Source organism: Spodoptera frugiperda, chromosome 19 (genome assembly GCF_023101765.2).
Source record: "Spodoptera frugiperda isolate SF20-4 chromosome 19, AGI-APGP_CSIRO_Sfru_2.0, whole genome shotgun sequence".
NCBI lineage: Eukaryota > Metazoa > Arthropoda > Insecta > Lepidoptera > Noctuidae > Spodoptera > Spodoptera frugiperda.
Genome location: NC_064230.1, coordinates 5,513,746 through 5,532,617, shown reverse-complemented (window position 1 = coordinate 5,532,617; position 18,872 = coordinate 5,513,746). Strand labels below are relative to the sequence as shown.

General features: G+C 35.4%; 1 protein-coding gene and 1 long non-coding RNA gene across 10 annotated transcripts in view; one reads left to right on the top strand and one right to left on the bottom strand.

Moving 5' to 3' along the window:
• The window catches only part of LOC118281287 (segmentation protein cap'n'collar), a 166,144-nt gene that overhangs the window by 16,701 nt on the left and 130,571 nt on the right, over window positions 1-18,872 (bottom strand). For all 9 annotated transcript variants that reach the window (XM_050701040.1, XM_050701039.1, XM_050701038.1 and 6 more), the window contains 6 exons: window positions 14,703-14,845; window positions 13,934-14,016; window positions 13,471-13,553; window positions 12,903-13,005; window positions 1,043-1,123; window positions 354-465 (listed from right to left, as the gene is read on the bottom strand). In XM_050701040.1, coding sequence (XP_050556997.1) covers window positions 354-465; window positions 1,043-1,123; window positions 12,903-13,005; window positions 13,471-13,553; window positions 13,934-14,016; window positions 14,703-14,845 — 605 coding nt within the window. The remainder of the gene's footprint in view (window positions 1-353; window positions 466-1,042; window positions 1,124-12,902; window positions 13,006-13,470; window positions 13,554-13,933; window positions 14,017-14,702; window positions 14,846-18,872) is intronic.
• LOC118281288 (uncharacterized) lies at window positions 6,734-9,070 on the top strand. Its single transcript, XR_004784208.2, has 2 exons — window positions 6,734-7,132; window positions 8,417-9,070. It is a non-coding gene; the product is annotated as an uncharacterized LOC118281288 (long non-coding RNA).

Here is an 18,872-nt window from a genome sequence, read left to right as displayed (position 1 = left end):
TCGAGGAATACCTCGCTACTCAATTTTAGATTGTACTTAAATATCGTGCTATCTCTGTCATTTTATAAAGAATTGATAGTGACACAACTACATTTGAGAGCGTCTTAAAATTGAGTAGCGTTTGAGTATTCAGGCATTTTTGCAGTACTCAGAGACATTTAATAATTACTTGAATCTAATATTTAGTAACGATTTTGCATCGAAAATAATTGCTAGGAATTAGGTTAGGTAACCATAACCATTAAATGACCCGCTTTTCGAGTCAGAGCCCTGGTAAACCCGCTAGGTAGTCCGCAGCTCTAGTACATTACACCCTGCCCTTTAAAGTATAGACAAAATAATGTTTCGCTCACCTGTGGAACTCCTGGGCAGAGTCGCTTCCATCGCACCACTCTCCGTCAGACAGAGACGGAACACGCTCGGATCCCATCGACGACACGGCGCTGTCCGAGGCGGAGTCTCTCTCTGGAACAAGAGAATAATGTTTTATAACTTCTATTTAATCAACCTAGTTATTTAGAATACTGGTAACTGGCAATGAAATATGGAAGCAGTACAAAGACAGTTTAAGTAACCATGGTTGTCTATTGTTTAATCAAAAATGGTCATACCACTTTTCATAAAAAAATATTTTAACCGCTCAAAATAATAAATTAATTTTTCATCTGAGAGAACGGTATCTTATTTAAAATTATTAATGCGAAAGTTTGTGTGCATGGTTGTTACTCGATCATGTGAAATCGGCTGAAGGGAACGGGATAAAATTTGGAACTGGGGTAGATTATAGTCTGGAATATTATATAGACTACTTTTTATCCCACGAAACCACTGGTAGAGTTATTTTATCATGAAGAATCGGAGTCATAAAAGCCAGTTTGACTCATGACTGTACACTGTAGTCAACTATAACTACTGCAGTCAGTTAGGTAGGGAAAGGACAAGGATAGAGAAATACAATACACACACACATATTCACATTTTTGCGAACGCACGAATCGAAGCAGAAAGCTACAAACATGATCAATCGTGCATAATAACTAACCTGTTATCATCATATGTGAGTGTGTGTGATGAGGAGCATGGTGCGGTCCAGCGCCGTCCAGCATACGCATCGTGTACATTCCTGGAACAAACAGACAATTTTATTAATTTTTTTATACATAATTTTAGTACTGAACAAAAGACTTCAACGCGCAACGACTGCTGTTGTATAATATGTAAAATAGTTAGTTAGTGGTTGTGTCTGTTGTAGTTAGGATAAAGTTTTTATGGAAGGAACATTTGACATCAATAATAACCTAAAGTTCAAAACAGAAAATATATAGGACAATTTTCTAAAAAACACGCCCTAAGTATGTTTGTTAAGCGCAAATCTCAAGAACGGCTGAACATATTATGATCGATTCCCCTACGTAGCATGATCCACAAATTGTTGTTCCGGGCTTAAGTGTATGTGAACTTGTATGTTTGTAAACGCACCCACGACACAAGAGGAAATCCTAGGGTGAAGCAACATATTTTTATTACAGAAAATTTACAAGAAAAAAATAAAACATGCCTGTATTATATTGCGCGCTCAACACCGGAGGGTAATACGCCCATAGATCACCCATCATCACAGGTCCATCACACAAAGGATACATAGTACTCAAATATAACAGTTAACCCGTTGGTAATAAGGTTGAAAATCCAAACAGGAGTAGAGAGAGCAACCACCGGACTAGACGCCGTGTCGTCAATGCGATCTTTAGCCCGTTTGTTACACTCTCAATATGAAAATAATACTAATATGAATGTTACAAAGCATTTTATATATATACTATTATCTGTATACCACGCCTACATTAAAAGATTCATGATAAGACGCACCAATGATAGCGCGTATCAGCAGAATAATGAATGAAATGAAAAAAATAGCTTCATCATTTTGTTGTATCATGTTTTGAGTGTCATTGGACATTTTTTATGTTGTAATTGTCATGTTTTTGTATCTGTGCAAAGTGTCATAAAATTGGTGTTTACATTGTTACGCTTTTTATCCTCGAAGGGGTAGGCAGAGGTGCACATTATGGCACGTATGGCCGCTATACATATACAATGTATACTAACTTTTCACAATTGTGTTATAAGTCCCATGTAATAGGGGCTTTTCTTGCAATAAACTGGACACAATTCCAGGCTCCGTGCTACTACTGAGAAATTTTCGTGGTATTTACATATGAATATTGTTGTCTTCATATTAGAGTTACGGTGGTTTTCCACCAGAGATGTGCTATGAAACTATGTGACCGTTTCCATTGATACTATGCTTTGTAGAACATGCAATGTATCGATAGTAGGGAAGCTATCCATAGCACACATCCATAGCACGTATCCATAGCAAACATCAATAGCATGCATCTTTCCATATAAAAAAAAATAGCTAAGCTGAATCCGTTTCCCGGTGGAAAGCTTACATAGCTTAGTACCGGGTACTAAGCTATGCGTTCAATTATTGTTACTATGTGAAGATTTCAGAATTGTTATGTCATTGTGTGATAAGTACATAAGACGTTGAACTATTTATATAAGAGGTTGTTGCGATTTTATACCTACTGTTCTTTTAAATAGAGTTGGAATTGCTGTGTAAAAACATTTCATATCGTATGGTTATGAAATGGTAGTGAACTTGACCGTATTTTTTTATTTACTAATATAACAGTATTTACTTTACTGTCGTACTTAGAGCAACTTAATGATTATATCGCGAGCGAAACTATTCCTGGTTTAATTCCCAGATCGGGCAAAGTAATACTAGGATTTTTTCAGTTTTTCAAAAAATTCTAAAGAAGATATCAATTTCCGACCACAAGACGATCCATAGTAGTTCTTAAAAACTATAACAACAGAGTTGAATTTCCCTTGAACAAAAAAGACACAACACGAACGCGTGCTAACCTAAATTCAACTTAAACACTGTAGAATTAAGATCGATTTTATCTTGTACAACGTTTATAGTCATAATCTGATTATATGTATATGATTGATGAATCATATGAGAGGAGTCATTCAATGCAGAAATTTTATCTAAGGCACCTTCCATGAATGTCAATAGAAAAGAAGAAAGAAAGAAAAGAAGTTTATTTGCACTGATTAAGAAAATAATAAACATAAATAATTAAAATGAGAAAAAAAGAAACATGAAAGTGGTTTTTGAAATCATCATCATCAACAGCCTATAAGTGGCCACTACTGACCAAAGGCCTCTTCTCACACGGAGAAGGTTTGAGCATTAATCACCACGCTTGCTCAATGCGGGTTGGCGATTTCAAACTTTTGTGTTATAAGTCCTATGTAATAGGCGGTGAGCCTATTGCCATATACTGGGCACAATTCCAGACTCCGTGCTACTACTGAAAATTATTGAAAAGCCAAAAAGAACAAAGCAATGCTTTGCCCAGTCGCACTCACTCAACAAACGAAGCTTACGCAAATTTGCGTTAGTATGTATAAGTTTAAACTTAGTATGTAAAAGAAATTGCATCATCATATAGGCTGATCTTTTACGCACAAATCAATAAGTTCAGATATTTTTTAATATGATGCAATTTTAGCATGAAATATACTCATTGAAATTGAAACAATGAAAATGATAAAAAAGAACAATATTGGACATTTGAAGACAATATAAAATAAATCATGTTTTAGAGTAAAAAAAAAACTTAACGTTACGACAATGCGGCTTGATATTGAAATCAGAAATCGAACCCGGAACCTAGCTACGTCATGCTTATGATTCGACTAAGTCCCTTTAAAAAGAAAACAATCCAACAAAACCCTACTATTAACAGACAAATTCAAAATCAAATACCCTCTACAAAATAAACTCAACGCGGGAATCGAACCTAACACCAACTCAATCATACATACCAAACCGCAAATCGTTGAAAAAGTCCACCATTTCGTAAAAAAAATCAATAAAAAAAAACACTAAAAACACAAGAGGCGAAAACTAAACACCTATCTTGTTAAAAAAAACCTAAAAACAGATCTATAAACAACATACATAACATAATAAAAAAAAAGAAATAAAAGAAAAAAATAGCAAATTTAAATACTCACGATGACGCGGGAAAAATGGCCGATCGCAAAGAGAAACACAACATAAGACTATTATCTTATCTATACACTTGAAATTATCACGGAATATCTAAACGTTACGTAAAAAATAATGCCGACGAACGATGATTGGCTATTTTGCATTGTTATTGTAGCTGCCAAATTTGGCAAAATGTCACGTAATATTGTTAGGTAGTAAATATGCCGGTTATAAGGATGATTAGAACCAGGAGGCTTACTTTAATTCAACGAAAAACGAAGTTCCGTACTACAATTCCATTTTTATTAGAACTTAAGACGGGATATTTACCATGTTTATTCACTTCGATGAGTTTCCGATATTTCGGCACTGTTGCAAGCGCCATGATCACGGATTAACTAATTATAAACATGGTAAATATCCCGTCATAAGTTCTAATAATAGTGTTAGTGACCATGTCAGTTTAAAAACTTATATTACAATTCCATTTATTGCGAACTTTCGTGAATAAAACAAAGTGAACGAATGAAATGAAGATAAATAAATAAGTTTAGATTTGAAATTAAAAATAAAACGTTATAGTAATTCTATTAGTAAATCAATAAAACCTACGACCGAAGATTAAACGAAACTTCGCATTCGAGAACCGGAGTAGCCCTACAGTGATGTGGTATGCTACGTTACTGTGGATGCGTTTGGCTTCCACTCAATTTTTTAATCATATTTATTGGTACACATAGCTCAGTAATGGTGGAAACAAAATCAGCTTAGCTATGTTTTTTATTGCTACGAATCTTACATACTTATTTCACTGCAATAACAGTCATCAGTTTTTTCATGCATGCGTTTCAGTTACAAGGGTACAAAGAAGTGACAAATATTTTTAACTTATTAACATATCGCTTTATAAAATCTACATCACGTCATTATACATCATTTCAAGCATTCTAAACTTTGCACCCACACCAAAATTACTTGGAGATGCGGACTACCTAGCGGGTTACGGGGGCTCATACTCAAAGCAGGAGTAGAAACGGGATGGTTTTAATCAATCAAAAATCAAACCTCTCGCCTTACCAAAGACGAGAAGAAGTCATAGTATGATTATCCCCCATAAAAAAAACACCAAAATTTACTTATCCGAACAAAAAGATCTACATTTCGACAAAAAAAATGTAAACAATAGTGATTATTAAAAAAACACGGACTTTCTACTAGTACTGTGACACGATAATCTACTCGCAATGACAAATCCTTCAACATCATCGTGAGTAAAGCATATTTAATATTATTATCTAATCTCGATATCAGGTATTTTCATACATATTCATATATCATATCATCGTCACGTCTTTAATCCCCGAAGGGGTAGGCAGAGGTGCACCTTATGGCACGTATGCCACTGTGTACGCCCACATTTCACAATTTATGTTAAAAGTCCCATGTAATAGGGAGTGAGCCTATTGCCATATACCGGGCACATTTCCAGACTAAGTGCTACCACTGAAAACTGTGCTACCAAATTATCTAATCTCGATATCAGGTATTTTCATTTATTCATAATATCACAGTTTTGAAGGCTAAGAGGTAGGCAGAGTTGCAAAATCCTACTTCCTTTATCCCCGAAGACTGAAACCACTGAGAAACGGTGAAGGAAAACATCGTGAGAAATCACACACACAAACTTCACGCCTTTTTATTCCCGAAGCGTAGGCAGAGGTGCACATTACGGCACGTAATTCTGTATGCAATGTACACCCACTTTTCACCATTTTGTGTTAAAGTCCCATGTGTAAGCCTGGGCTTATAATTTCTAAATATATTTTTGAAATCGACAATCCGCATTGAGCAAGCGTGATTAAGCTCAAACTCAAGTTTTCCGATTTATATGACCCATTTATAGGTTTGAACGTCAAACAGGGTGACACTAGCTTATTCCTTATTGGACGAAGAACAAGAGGTTACTAGCCCCATCTGTTGACAAGCAGACCAAAGGCTTCTTCTCACTCGTAGTAGGCTTGAGCATTAATCATTAGGCTTGTTCAATGCGGGTTGACGATTCCAAACATAAAATTTGACATTATAAGCTCAGGTTTCCTCACGATGTTTTCCTTCATCGTTTGTCAGTGGTGTCTAAACAATCTTAGAAAATACATATAACTCGGAAAAAGTCACATTGGTACTTGTCGTTGGTAGGTTTAGAATTCGCACCCTCATGCATGAGAAGCGGGTATGCTAAACCCGGACCACCATGTATTGTATGTATATGTAATGATGACACAGGTATTTTTTATATAGTCTAAAGTACTAAGTACATCTTCAAAGATTGAGTGCAAGAATTTGGACTTCAGTCTTTAAAAAACAATTGTGATAAGATTTGGAAGTCATGTGCAAAATGCGTGGTTTTTGACCCGACTGCGCCAGAAGGAGGGTTATGTTTTTGATATTGCTATCGGGAATCTGTTTAGCTTATGGGCCCACCTTAACTTATATTATACGCTCAAAATAGGATATTTTTTAATTCCGAGTAAATGTAATCTTACAGGAAAATGTTATAAATGCGAAAGTTTGTGTGTATGTTTGTTACACAATAACATCAAATCCGCTAAAGGGATCGAGATGAATTTTGGAAAAGTGGTAGATACATAGGCCGCCCTTGGACACCCGAAACACCAGGTAAACGGGTTAGGAATTTAAGGGTTGTTGGGGAACCGGGATTGAGAAGATTGGGAAGGGGGGTAATTGTGCCTCCGATAATCTCACTCACACAACGCAAGCATTGTTTCATGTCGGATTTCTGTAAGCTAGTAAATATACAAATGGACTTTGTACCAGTAACTAAACCAATACGTATGACTTGATATCAAAAATGTGGACTTTACCTTCAAGAATATAACAAGTCATTGTGTTAAGAATTAGCTGAGTCACATTCGTTATCAGAACCGAAATACTTAATGGAGAATGACAAACTAGAATTTGAAATATATAAAAGGGAATACAGAGTGAGATTTCTGTTAGTCTACTCTCAAATTTTGAATAGGCAACGTCTTATAAGTAAGAATTTTCGCGTCACAATAGCGTATCTCGTGAGCGCATTTGCGCATTTTAAACTTAAATAAAGTGTTAATAGTTACATTGCCTTTTTTAATTTTTTATTAGCATTTTTTGATTTTTTTTTTTTTTTTGAGTGGCAAAATCATCCAATTACTTCTCCCGCCTTGGGCGAGGCGGGAAGGAGTGTCAGTCTCTTACTGACTAAAAACCACCCCGTTCCTACTCCTGCTTTTCGAACCGGAGCTCCGGTAAACCCGCTGGGTAGTCCGCAGCTTCGGATTTATTAGCATACTTAGTTTAACTTCTTCTCACCCCCTATTACTATTGTCTTATAACACAAATGATGATAAGTGGGTGAATATTGTATAGCGGCATTACGTGCCGTAAAGAGCATCTCTGCCTACCCCTTCAGGGATAAAAGGCGTGACGTTGCATACTTAGTTTATTGGAGAGGCCTATGTCCAGCAGTGGACAGGCTGATAATGATGGAAGTGAGGCAATATAACACTTATGGTGGTCTGTTATAAGTCTCATGTAATAGGGAGTACCATAATGTGTAATACATACAATTTGGGCTTATCCGATAAGGGAATCGAACCCGAGACCACTTGGTCGTCAGTCGCTCTTGCAGCTCCAAAACAAACATTGCAGTCTTGTTTATTTCCTTTGTTATATAAAAAAACGTCATTTGCAAAAATAGCTATCTGAATCGTAGCGCTACTTCTAGAGATTTGCGCATTTTGACAAACAAACTTATCAGCTATGACATATTATACAGAGTAAAGGAAAATTTTCATTAAAAACATAATTATCATAATTGATATTCATATCTCACCATCATAGTATTTGTAATAACTGTTAAAATACTCCAGAGGATCCGGATATATTAATGCAGTCCGCAAATATGGAGGGACCGCATAAAATGGCTGCGCGAATGCAACCGTGTAATTGGCAACCGTCAAATCCATTTTCATCGCAAAATATCTATGCAATCTTTATTATTTATCTTTCAGTATTAATAAAATATACTTCTACATATACTTAATAATATATCTTCGCATATATTTCCGTCAAATCATCAAAAAGCTGATTACAAATCCGCCATTTTATTTTTTCAGTCACGGAATTTCCCGTGACGCGAATGTAACGGTATTACTAAGCCCACATTATCTTATAATAAACAAGAAGCATTGTGTTTTATCTAATGCCAACATTAGATAACTTTCAAGGATCGAAAAACAGTCTGTATTTGAATGAGAATAAGCAAAAGTTATATCTTTTCAGCACTGATGTAGACACTTTGATCAACGCTTCGCAAGTAGTCTTCTGTCTACGCGCAGCCATGCAGAATCTACACATGCAGAAACTACATTCACTGTGCGCCTTTCCACCTCTTTCTGCGCGTTTAGCGAAGAATGGCATTAGGACTCCTTGGTCGCAACACTTGGAAAAAATCAAACTGTCAAATTCGAAAATTGGCGCGAGAACGAAACGTCAAAAATGTCAGATTATAATTATTATTCACAGTTTTTCTTTTCTCTGTCTCACTTGAAAAGATAAATTAAAAAATGTTTCTAGAAAATACGATTGTTTGTTACTTATAGTTTTTTTTTATTATATTTATCACTCTCTGAATCACTTTACAATATTACACTTCATCACGAATAAACGATACACGTATGAGTAGATTCCCATGTTTGTTTTATAAATTGCGTCAATGCTTTTCAAATATACACATTCTTATGTCAATATCCTTTTGTAAAACGATTTAAATTAATCACGAAATATTCTTCAATAACACAAATCGATTTTAACACAAAAAATCTTTGGTAATAAAGAGTATAGGAACACAATCACACCACTGACGTTTTGAACTTTTAATTTCACTATTTAGAAAGCAAAGGCACCACGTATACAGCCACTAGACAAACTATCAAATGATATCTCCTTCATTTGTAAGATATTATAAAGAGTAGTTGAACAAACAGAAATTGTATCTTATTTACTTAGTAAATAGGTTAATTTTAGAATGCTGATAAATGTGTATATCTGCCGCCATTTTCGTGTTCAGCGCGCGAAGCTATTGATGTGACTAAACGTTTTTTTTAAGAAATCATTACGTCAGAGTTGTCGTATTATTTTGTTCAATTGATAGAGGTGATTAATTGCTCGCGTTCGTTGTTGTTTCCGATGATTTTTTATTAATTAGTTGTTACTATGACGTTTGCGTTATATATTTAGTAATGGGCTGAGAAGAAAATATGTCTGATTTTTCGCTATAATTATTTAGATGATATGCTCTTCATGGTGACCCGGACATTTGTGGGTCTGCGGACGACCAGAACCAAACCAGTGCGTATAGCGCATCTCCGGATCAGGCATCAGCCCTATTGGGATAACTGTGGTTTAGCTAGCGGATTTACCGGCGCTCCGGTTCGAAAAGCAGGAGTAGGAACGGGGTGGTTTTTAGTCAGTAAAACACTCTCGAAGTCTGACACTCTCGACTCGCCCGGGGCGGGAGAAGTTTCATGGGATCCCTAAAAAAAACGGTGGCCCGGAGATTTAACACACACGCTTTTCAGGCGAGGTTTCGAAACCTACCAACGGCAATGGTGACTAACGCCACTTTCCGAGTTATATGTACTATGTACTATCTAAGATTATGTAGACACCAATGAAAACGGTGAAGGAAAACATCGTGAGGAAATCTGAGCTTATAATTTCTAATTATAAGTTTGAAATCGCCAACCCGCATTGAGCAAGCGTGGTGATTAATGCGTCAAACCTTCTCCGTGTGAGAAGGTTTTGGTCAAAGCAGTAGGGTAATTTCAGGCTGTTGATGTTTCGGTTGTTATTTTACCAATAATTCTCTAAAATTTGTAGGCATATAGTTATCATGCAATACATAGTATTAAAACAAAGTCGCTTTCTTCTGATTCCTATGGTCCCTTTGTACAGCTTAAATCTTTAAAACGTATCGCATACGGATTTTGATCCGTTTTTTTAATAGATAGTATTCAAGAGAAAGGTTTACATGTATAATACATGCATAATATATCACTATTGTACCCATGCGAAGCTGGGGCGGGTACTAGTATACATATAATAGGTACATACAAGGCCTTTACATGATCCAACGCACGTGTATATGACATATATCTCATATATATCTACATAATATCAATATATAATACATATTAACTATCATATCTTATTGCTACGTTACGATAAAAAAATAATTCATTATTTTTGTCCAACACAGGTGTTAAAAGCTATCACGATTAAATTTACACTTTGTTTATAAGAGTTTAAAGTCTATTTCAGTATGTATTTCGCGTTATTTGTTATTTAATAAGTAATATATAGGTGGCAATGTAATGTAAACTCTTTTGTTAATAGGGATAGGGTAGAGATTTGTGTGTTCATTATTTGAATGCATATTTGAACTAGTTTTTCGCAAGTTTGTACTGGAAAAATCCGGTTTTCAAATATTATGTATTTTGAGGAAATTTGTTGTATATTATCTATTTATGATGTGGCTTGATAAAGATGTTTTTAAAACATTTCTTTATGTGTCTATACGACTATTTGACGATATACAATACTAAAAATGACCGAAATATGCCCAGTAGTTAAGCCAAAAAGTGCATTATTCTCTTTGAGCTAATTTTTAAACACAATTTACAAATACGGCATTATAACAGCCGCGCCGCATGTCCGTAACAATCCTAGACAACCTACAACATTACAGCTCTTCTGTGGTCAAGGAACATGGAGCTGTTCACACAGAATTTAATACTTGATTTATTTTTAAGTAGTAGGTATATTTTACTTTGTTTGAAAATTTCAATTTTTAATTTTCGGTTTTCGTTGAAATATTTAGTTGTATTATGTTTCTGTGGACGAGTACTACTTGTAGTTTCATTTAAGTCATATGAGTGATCTTCATACTGTATGACTGTAAATTGCCGATATCACTATATACTACCTACTACGATTAAATTAAACTGTTATGCGTGATTCATATAATAATAATTTGGTTTAGTCATTATAATTTTGTATTAAAATAGATATTTATCGGTTTTATCATGTCTAGTCATATTTAACAAACTAAATACTGCTTCGTTGTTTGTGGATAATATTATATTATTGCTGTATTTTCCATAGTATTATATTGTTATAGAAACATCATACCTGTGTATTTTCCATATTATTTTATGATAAACTGTCATACCAATTAAAATTCATACTGTTTACAAGACTGTGATAGTCTTGGTTTAAGTGTGGGCTCGCCAGTGCTATCGGCACTGCAGGGCTGTCTCAACAACGCTCGCGTTGTGTTTCGTTGTGTGAGTGAGGTTACCGGAGGCCCAATTAGCCTCTTTCCCAATCTTCCCAATCACCGATTCCTAACAACCCTTAAATTCCTAACCCCCAAAAGGTCGGTAACGCACTTGTAACGCCTCTAGTGTTTCGTATGTCCATGGGCGGCTGTGATTGTTTACCATCAGGTGATCCGTCTGCTCGTTTACAAATAATATGACTTTTAAACAAATTTCTAAAACAACTATCTACTATATTTCTAAAAGAATGACAATGTAATTTACCCGTTTACGCAAAAATAAACCTTAAAGTCAGATAACTGTGTCAACGACTCCCAACCTTATCACAAGAACTTTAAGGTCGAGTTTTAAATGTATTTACTTAGGAGATAAGGATTAAAATTCATTAAAGGACGTTTCTTTATATTTGAGTTTAGTCTTAAGTGTTTGTATTTAGTATTTATTTCTTAGTAAAAGATGTTTATGAAAGATTATTTTTGATGAATTTTAAGTTTTCATTCTTCTTGACAGTTTTAAGTATGGTTTGAGTCATTAGTTTAATAAATAGTATGTATTATATTGTGTCTAAGAATGTTATAATATGCGCAGTAGCCAAAATGTCACCTTACATACATATTTTTATCTCAACGCCCTCTAGAATAGCTATACCTATGAAAAAAACCGCATAGAAATTCGTCACGTAGTTTCAAAGATCTATATTGTTTTATACTATGTCAGTTATGTAGTATCAAAACATTTAGAGGCATCTGAAGTTTAACTTTATTTTTTAATTATTTTAGCACCATGCGCCATTCTAAATATGCGGTGCATCATCAGGTGGAACTACATATCTTCATTGTGTGGCAAATAGATGTCGCTACATGTTCGTTGCGTTTCGAAGAAATGTTACACACGTATTGTGAAATTAAGAAGCAATGTCATTCCAAAATGTTTAAATTGAACTATGTTTTTTTACAGATATTCCATACAGTTTGACAACTCGGTGACATGGTGGCGTCTTTGTGCGATATAAAAACCCTGACGACCAGTTTTGCTGTGCGAGGCAGAACGTTTCGTGAGAAGCGTACAGTTGTGGCCTGCCAACCATCTATATGATGGGGATGGAAGTGCTGTCGTGTGGGTCGAAACAATGCAATGGGTAGCACGACATTTTTTTTAATTAAGTAAAAAATTAATCACTTTAATATTTGATGGTCGACCGGTGACCGCGTTAGCTGAGGCCCTGCTGAACAGTTTTCGATTGGCAGTCAAAGATAAAAATGTCATCGGTCTTCAAGACCTCTAGACGTACTCTATTTGCACGTTCCAAAGTGTAGTTCCTACTGGAGAAGAACGACAAGGAACTCCATAAGCCTTTTTCAAGTATGTTCACAATAAATTTTGGATTGACATCGGTTCTTACTTCCAGTATATAGATAAGTACATACCTTCGTTCATAGCCATGTCCATGAGCTGCAGGTCCTCGTCGTTGAGGATAGACTGGAGAAACCCATCCTGGTTGGTGGGGCCAGCCATTTCGGCTGACGCGTTCTGTGTGACGAAAACATTTTAGGTAAAATAACGTGCCATAATACATGCTAAAGTCAAAGTCAAAAAAATTTATTTCTAGACCAATATTTAGGAAGGCACTTTTGAACCGTTACGCAAAAATAATAATATTAAAACGTCTGTCTGTCTAACAAGGTCTAACAAGAGATTAGGTATTTTTTACAAGTGGCCGCCATACCTTTCAACTAAGAACCGTGAACTCCTGTGTTTCACCAGGAGATACAGTAGATTACAAACATTAAAACACCGTTTGAAGTCCGGCGCGTCCCAGTTGAAATAAAGAATGACTGTTTTCGATTTAGATTTACATCGTTTGTAAATGTTATTAGAGAATAAGAAAATGTAAACGATGAGTTGATTTTTAAGGTGACCTTTTATCTGACGGGAACGTATGAACCGCCGAGTTAGAAGCTAGTATAAAATACAGATAATAAAAACGGTATTTACCTGATAGTAGAGTGGATCATGTTGTTGAGGGTGCTGGTTCGATTCCACCTTGTAAGCACCGTCCAACGGTGCCGCTGCGCCTCCTGAGACACATAAATATATCAGAACGGGTAAGCAGAGGTGTACCTCATTTGGTAAAAACAATCAGGTTTGCCAGAAATGTACGAATGCAAACGCTATTTACCACAATATAGTGTCTGTCAGTTTATCACTTTGTATTGTTATTAGTATCATGTTTAAATCCAAATTCCAGGCTTATGTGCTACCCCTGAGAAATTTAACACAAGTTAAACCGAAAAATGCCCATAATACTTTTTCCGACCCGGGAATCGAACCCTTGTCCGACGTCACTTGTGTGGCGACCAATAGATTCGACCAACGAAGCAGTGTTCAGTAGTTGTATTAGAACTAAAAATAAATAAAGATATTGTTGAAATCTTTATTTTCAAGCAATTCAACTTACCATAGGCTTCAGGATGTTTCTCAGGTACTGGAGGTATAGCGGTGTGGTAGTTGGAGCCATAGCCGCCCGCGGCGCCGTGGGCACTGAAATTGACAAATATAGTGTAAGTCATATGTAAGTACGTCTTTGATCTCAATAAAAGACCCTGGACCATTTTGATAAGATCAGTTTCCGTGGGCGTACACTGCCTGCCAAACATGAAATATAGTATGTATGGATATTAGTGATATGTAATACGTATCTGAATCTCAATGAACAGATGGGTACTGATTTTGATAAGATTTTCTTTGTAGATCACTGGATAAGAATAAAATGTACCATATTTTTGTCATCGCATATTCATGGCTTTTATTTCGTTTAAGATGGGCAGAGATGTACATTTTTCTTTTGTGTCGTGGGTGCGTTAACACACACAAATTCATATACACATCACACCCAGATTAACACTTTAAACGCCACGGGGGTCACCGGTGACCGACGTTAAACAGTTTTCTATTGGCAGTCAAAGACTTAAAGACATTTTGTGAACCACATAAAGATTGCTCTACCCATCAGGAATTGAAACGGGACACCGTGCATAGGCGATATTGCTTACCTAGCAGGGGCACAGAGGGATTGAGCTATACAATCTACATAGCTCTCCCTCTTGCACTGCTCAGATATCGACCATGACACAATTTAATAGCAGACTAAGGACCCAGGTGATCGGTTGCTCGTTTACCGGCTTATAAAAAACAGTTTTTATTATAGAAAAAAATATAATACTCACGCAATATTATGTGGATGAGGATGCTGGTGGGCGTGGTGGTGGTGGTAGTGCTGGTACTGGTCCGGCGGAGGGGGAGGGGGGATGGTCAGCAGAGACGCCAGGTCTTGCCAGCGTTGCTCCACCGACATAGACCGCATCAACGACTGTGGGGGAAATTGTACTTTGTTAAATGATAAATATGATAAATGATAAATGAATATTTCTGTAAATAGCATTATAAAATACACTTTTAACGTCAATATTTCAAATAGCTAGATGAGGCCTGCATTTCCTATCTGACTCTCTGGAAGAAATGCCGAAACAAACTCAGGGTCATAGTCTCTACCAGACTAATAATTAGAGATGTCGGAGAACCGTGCAAGTTTATTCTGTAGTGGTCTTCTGAGGAAGAACCACAGCAGTTTGAGCGGACCTGTTCAGATTTCAGCGCATGTGTCAGTTTACAATTAGCTCAGCTGACGGCTTTGCTGAATGATCCGACGAACAATACTAACCAAAAGAACATTTGTAGGCCACACAAATGCTCACACTTTCAGAATATAATTAACTAGAATGAAATGGCTAGGCAGACTCTCGCACGGTCCTCAAACTAACTTTTTAAAAACAATATGGAATGATATTAATGTATATCATGTCAAGTTGTATAAAAATGTAACTGGTTACAAACATGTCAACATGACTGTGTGGACATTATAGCGGCATTCCCAAGCCTACCTATCCTAAGTAGTCTTTAATTTTATAAAAAGCTGAACTAAACAGTTTTTCGCTACATTTTTATTTATTCAGGCTCAAACTTTGAATATCGCTGGGAATTTTATTGTAAAAGCGTATGCAATAACATCTGAACGAACCACTTATTTTCTTAAGCGCCAGTAGTGGGAACAATATATTTGTTTTTACTTCTAGTGTTTATATTATGTAAATACTTTTTGAATAAATTAATGTTTTAGCATACACTACACATAATGTATTGAGAAGGTCAATATATTAATTTCTTTAAATAGTGAGAGTGCCTCGGACCTTTAAATTGATAATGGCTCTTTTCTGCATACAAAGACTAGACTGAATTGCAGCATTTCCCATAGGAGGAAGCATATGTATGATATATGAAAATAACTAAAGTATACTAATCGCGCTGTATTAGATCGGTTAAATTTCTAATTTTTTTAACGGCATATGCTTCAGAGCTGAGCCTTTTCGACAACTTATCTACGGTAGCCCACTGTAGCTTAGCGTCCAGAGTTATACCTAAAAAGAATTGAATCTACAGGGTAGGTCCTCGCCCTTGATTAGCACGCTGGTTTTCACATGTCTAACATTTGGTGTTGTGAATTTAATGCATTTAGTTTTTGTATTAGTAATAAATCGGCACTAACCAGCGTACTATTTTTGAGAGAGCACTATTTACATGTTAGTGACTATTGTCCACGTTTGAGTTTAAACAATAAAGATGTATCATCAGCAAACAGTATTCCCATGGTTATCCTTCACAAGGTAACTGGTAAATCATTAATATAAATAAGAAAATGAAACGGGCCGAGAATTGACCCCTGCGGAACACCCATCCTAACAATAGACCCGGAGGAAACTTTGGTTAATGTCGACTCTCTGAATCCTATCACTCAAGTATGGCAATAAGAAGATCCAGAGAGCTGCCCCGTATTCCATAATGGGATAGCTTCCTGATCAGTGTTTCATGAGAGACACAATCGAACGCCTTGGATAAGTCACAAAAAATACCCAATGCGTCGGCCGAGTCCTCCCAAGCATGTAAATGTTATTAAGAATGGCATCAGTGTTAACGACCCCTTGTGATGGTTTCCATGTAATAATTTATTTCTAGTAAAGAATCTTTGCACATGATAATTTTTTCAAAAATTTTACTGAATGTAGGTAGTCACTGAATAACTCTAAAGTTAGTGGGGTCAGAAGTACTACCCGATTTAAATAACGGAGTTATTTTACTATTCTTCATGAGATCAGGAAACACACCACGATCGACACAGTTATTAAAGAATAGAGCTAATACGGGTGCTACAATATCTATTACAGAGCCGGTAATGTACACTGAATTACCCCACAGATCTGCAGTCTTTTTCTTGTTCAAGGTATGGAACGTTTTGACAATATCTGTATAATCTATGTGTTCGAAAGAGAAGCCTAAATTGCAAGCTGCAACATTTTCTTTTAGTAAAGATTCTGCAACTGTGGGAGATGAGTTCAAAGACTTAGTAGTGGACACAGGAACGTCCGAAAAGAAGTTTTCAAATGCAGCTGCGACTTCTGCATCCGATTTAATTACATTATTATCAATTTTAAGACTAAATTCACTACTCCTCTCTTTAGACCTCCCTGTTTCACTGTTAATAATACTCCAGGTCGCTTTAATTACATTGTCACTGTTTTTTATTTTAGAGCTTAAGTATAACGATTTTGCAATAGAGCAAACTTTTTTAAATAATTTAGAATATTTCTTTACATATTCACTAAATTCAGTTGTATTAATATATGTCCTCTCGTTATAAAGTTCATATAAGCGTTTCCTACTCTTATAGATGCCAGTAGTTGCCCATTGATTGAAAGACGCATTGCCATGAGCTGGTATGGTTTTAGGTGTGAAGGTGGACTTAAACTCGGTATGGTAAATGTTAAAAAATTCATCACACAAGTTATTAGAATTTTTATTCCTTAATAATAAAGGTATTTTATCAGTGAGTTTAGATTTGAAAGTTTCAATGCGTCTTTCAGTCTTTGGGTTAACAATAATATGTGGTTTCGACACTTTATTTACTTTATTTGTTATTGAAATTAATTGTCCACAATGATCTGAATCAAGCAATGATATTATTTGTTTATTAGTTGGTACAATGTCAGTATAAATATTATCTAGGCAAGTGGCACTAGTAGGAGTTATCCTAGTGGGCTCCAGAAACAGGTTCGTGAGGTTAAATGAGGCAAATAAACTTACAATTTTTGTACTTAAACTAGAATTTTCTAACAAATTTACATTAAAATCGCCACAAGTAATGATGAATTTATTTGAACTACTGAGTTTATTTAGTACTTCATCTAATACTGTTTCAAAACAGTCATACAAACCAGTAGGTGGTCTATACACACTTAAAACAATAAACCGCTCTAATTCCACACAGGCTATTTCAACAGTACGTTCAACAGAGTAACTAACTATATCCTTGCGTTCTTTAAATTTAAGTTTGTTGTTTAGTAAAATTAGTGAACCACCATGTATAGCGTTCTCCCTGCTGAACGAGCTACCAATCTGATGATTACCAAAGTTGAACATTAGTTGATGAGATTTCAACCAATGCTCAGTAATGCACAGAATATCAATACTATTACAATTTAAAAATAGTTCTATTTCTAATTCCTTACTCAAGAAACCTTGAATATTTTGGTGAACCAGATTGATAACATTACTGTTATATTTGCAAGAGGTGGACTCTCTTGTCTTATTTTTTAATTTAAATTATGGGGAATGTCAACACTAATAGAATTATTTTGAGCTATGTCAATATTTGAATGTTGCTCAATAGGAGCAACCTGTTTAGCCAAGTTTTTGGCTGTTATATTAATAAATTGTTAGTGAAGTGGTAAGGTTTATTTTAGCTTAACTATTAAAATCAATAAGAAAACACTTGAGAAGGTAACTTAGTAAAACTTAGAGATTTAGTTTATAGACAAATATCTAGAAATAATTTAGGCTTAAAATTAAAATCATATTAAAATATCACAATAATAAACATTTAATTTGATATAAATCAATATTTCACGATAAAAATTAAAATAAAAGACGTCACTACAAAGTTAGGTCGTCGGAACAAAAATAGTTCCGCTACTCGCCGCTAGGAGGTCAACTAAATTAGTGTTATTTTCTGAAGGTAGATGGCGTTGTTAAGGTATTAACTCTTGTACTGTTTACAACATATATTTTTATTTTAATAAAACATTGACATTTTAATAAATACATCTCGCGAATTAGAATTAAATACAGACAAATATTAAATTGAGTTTTTATTACACACATTTCGAAACACATTACATACTCGTACATCGATTTGTCAAATTAAATGAACGTATTAATCAAAATAAGACGTTTACATATCACTTATACTAAAGATTATGATGAGATCTACTTTCAAAAACTGAACG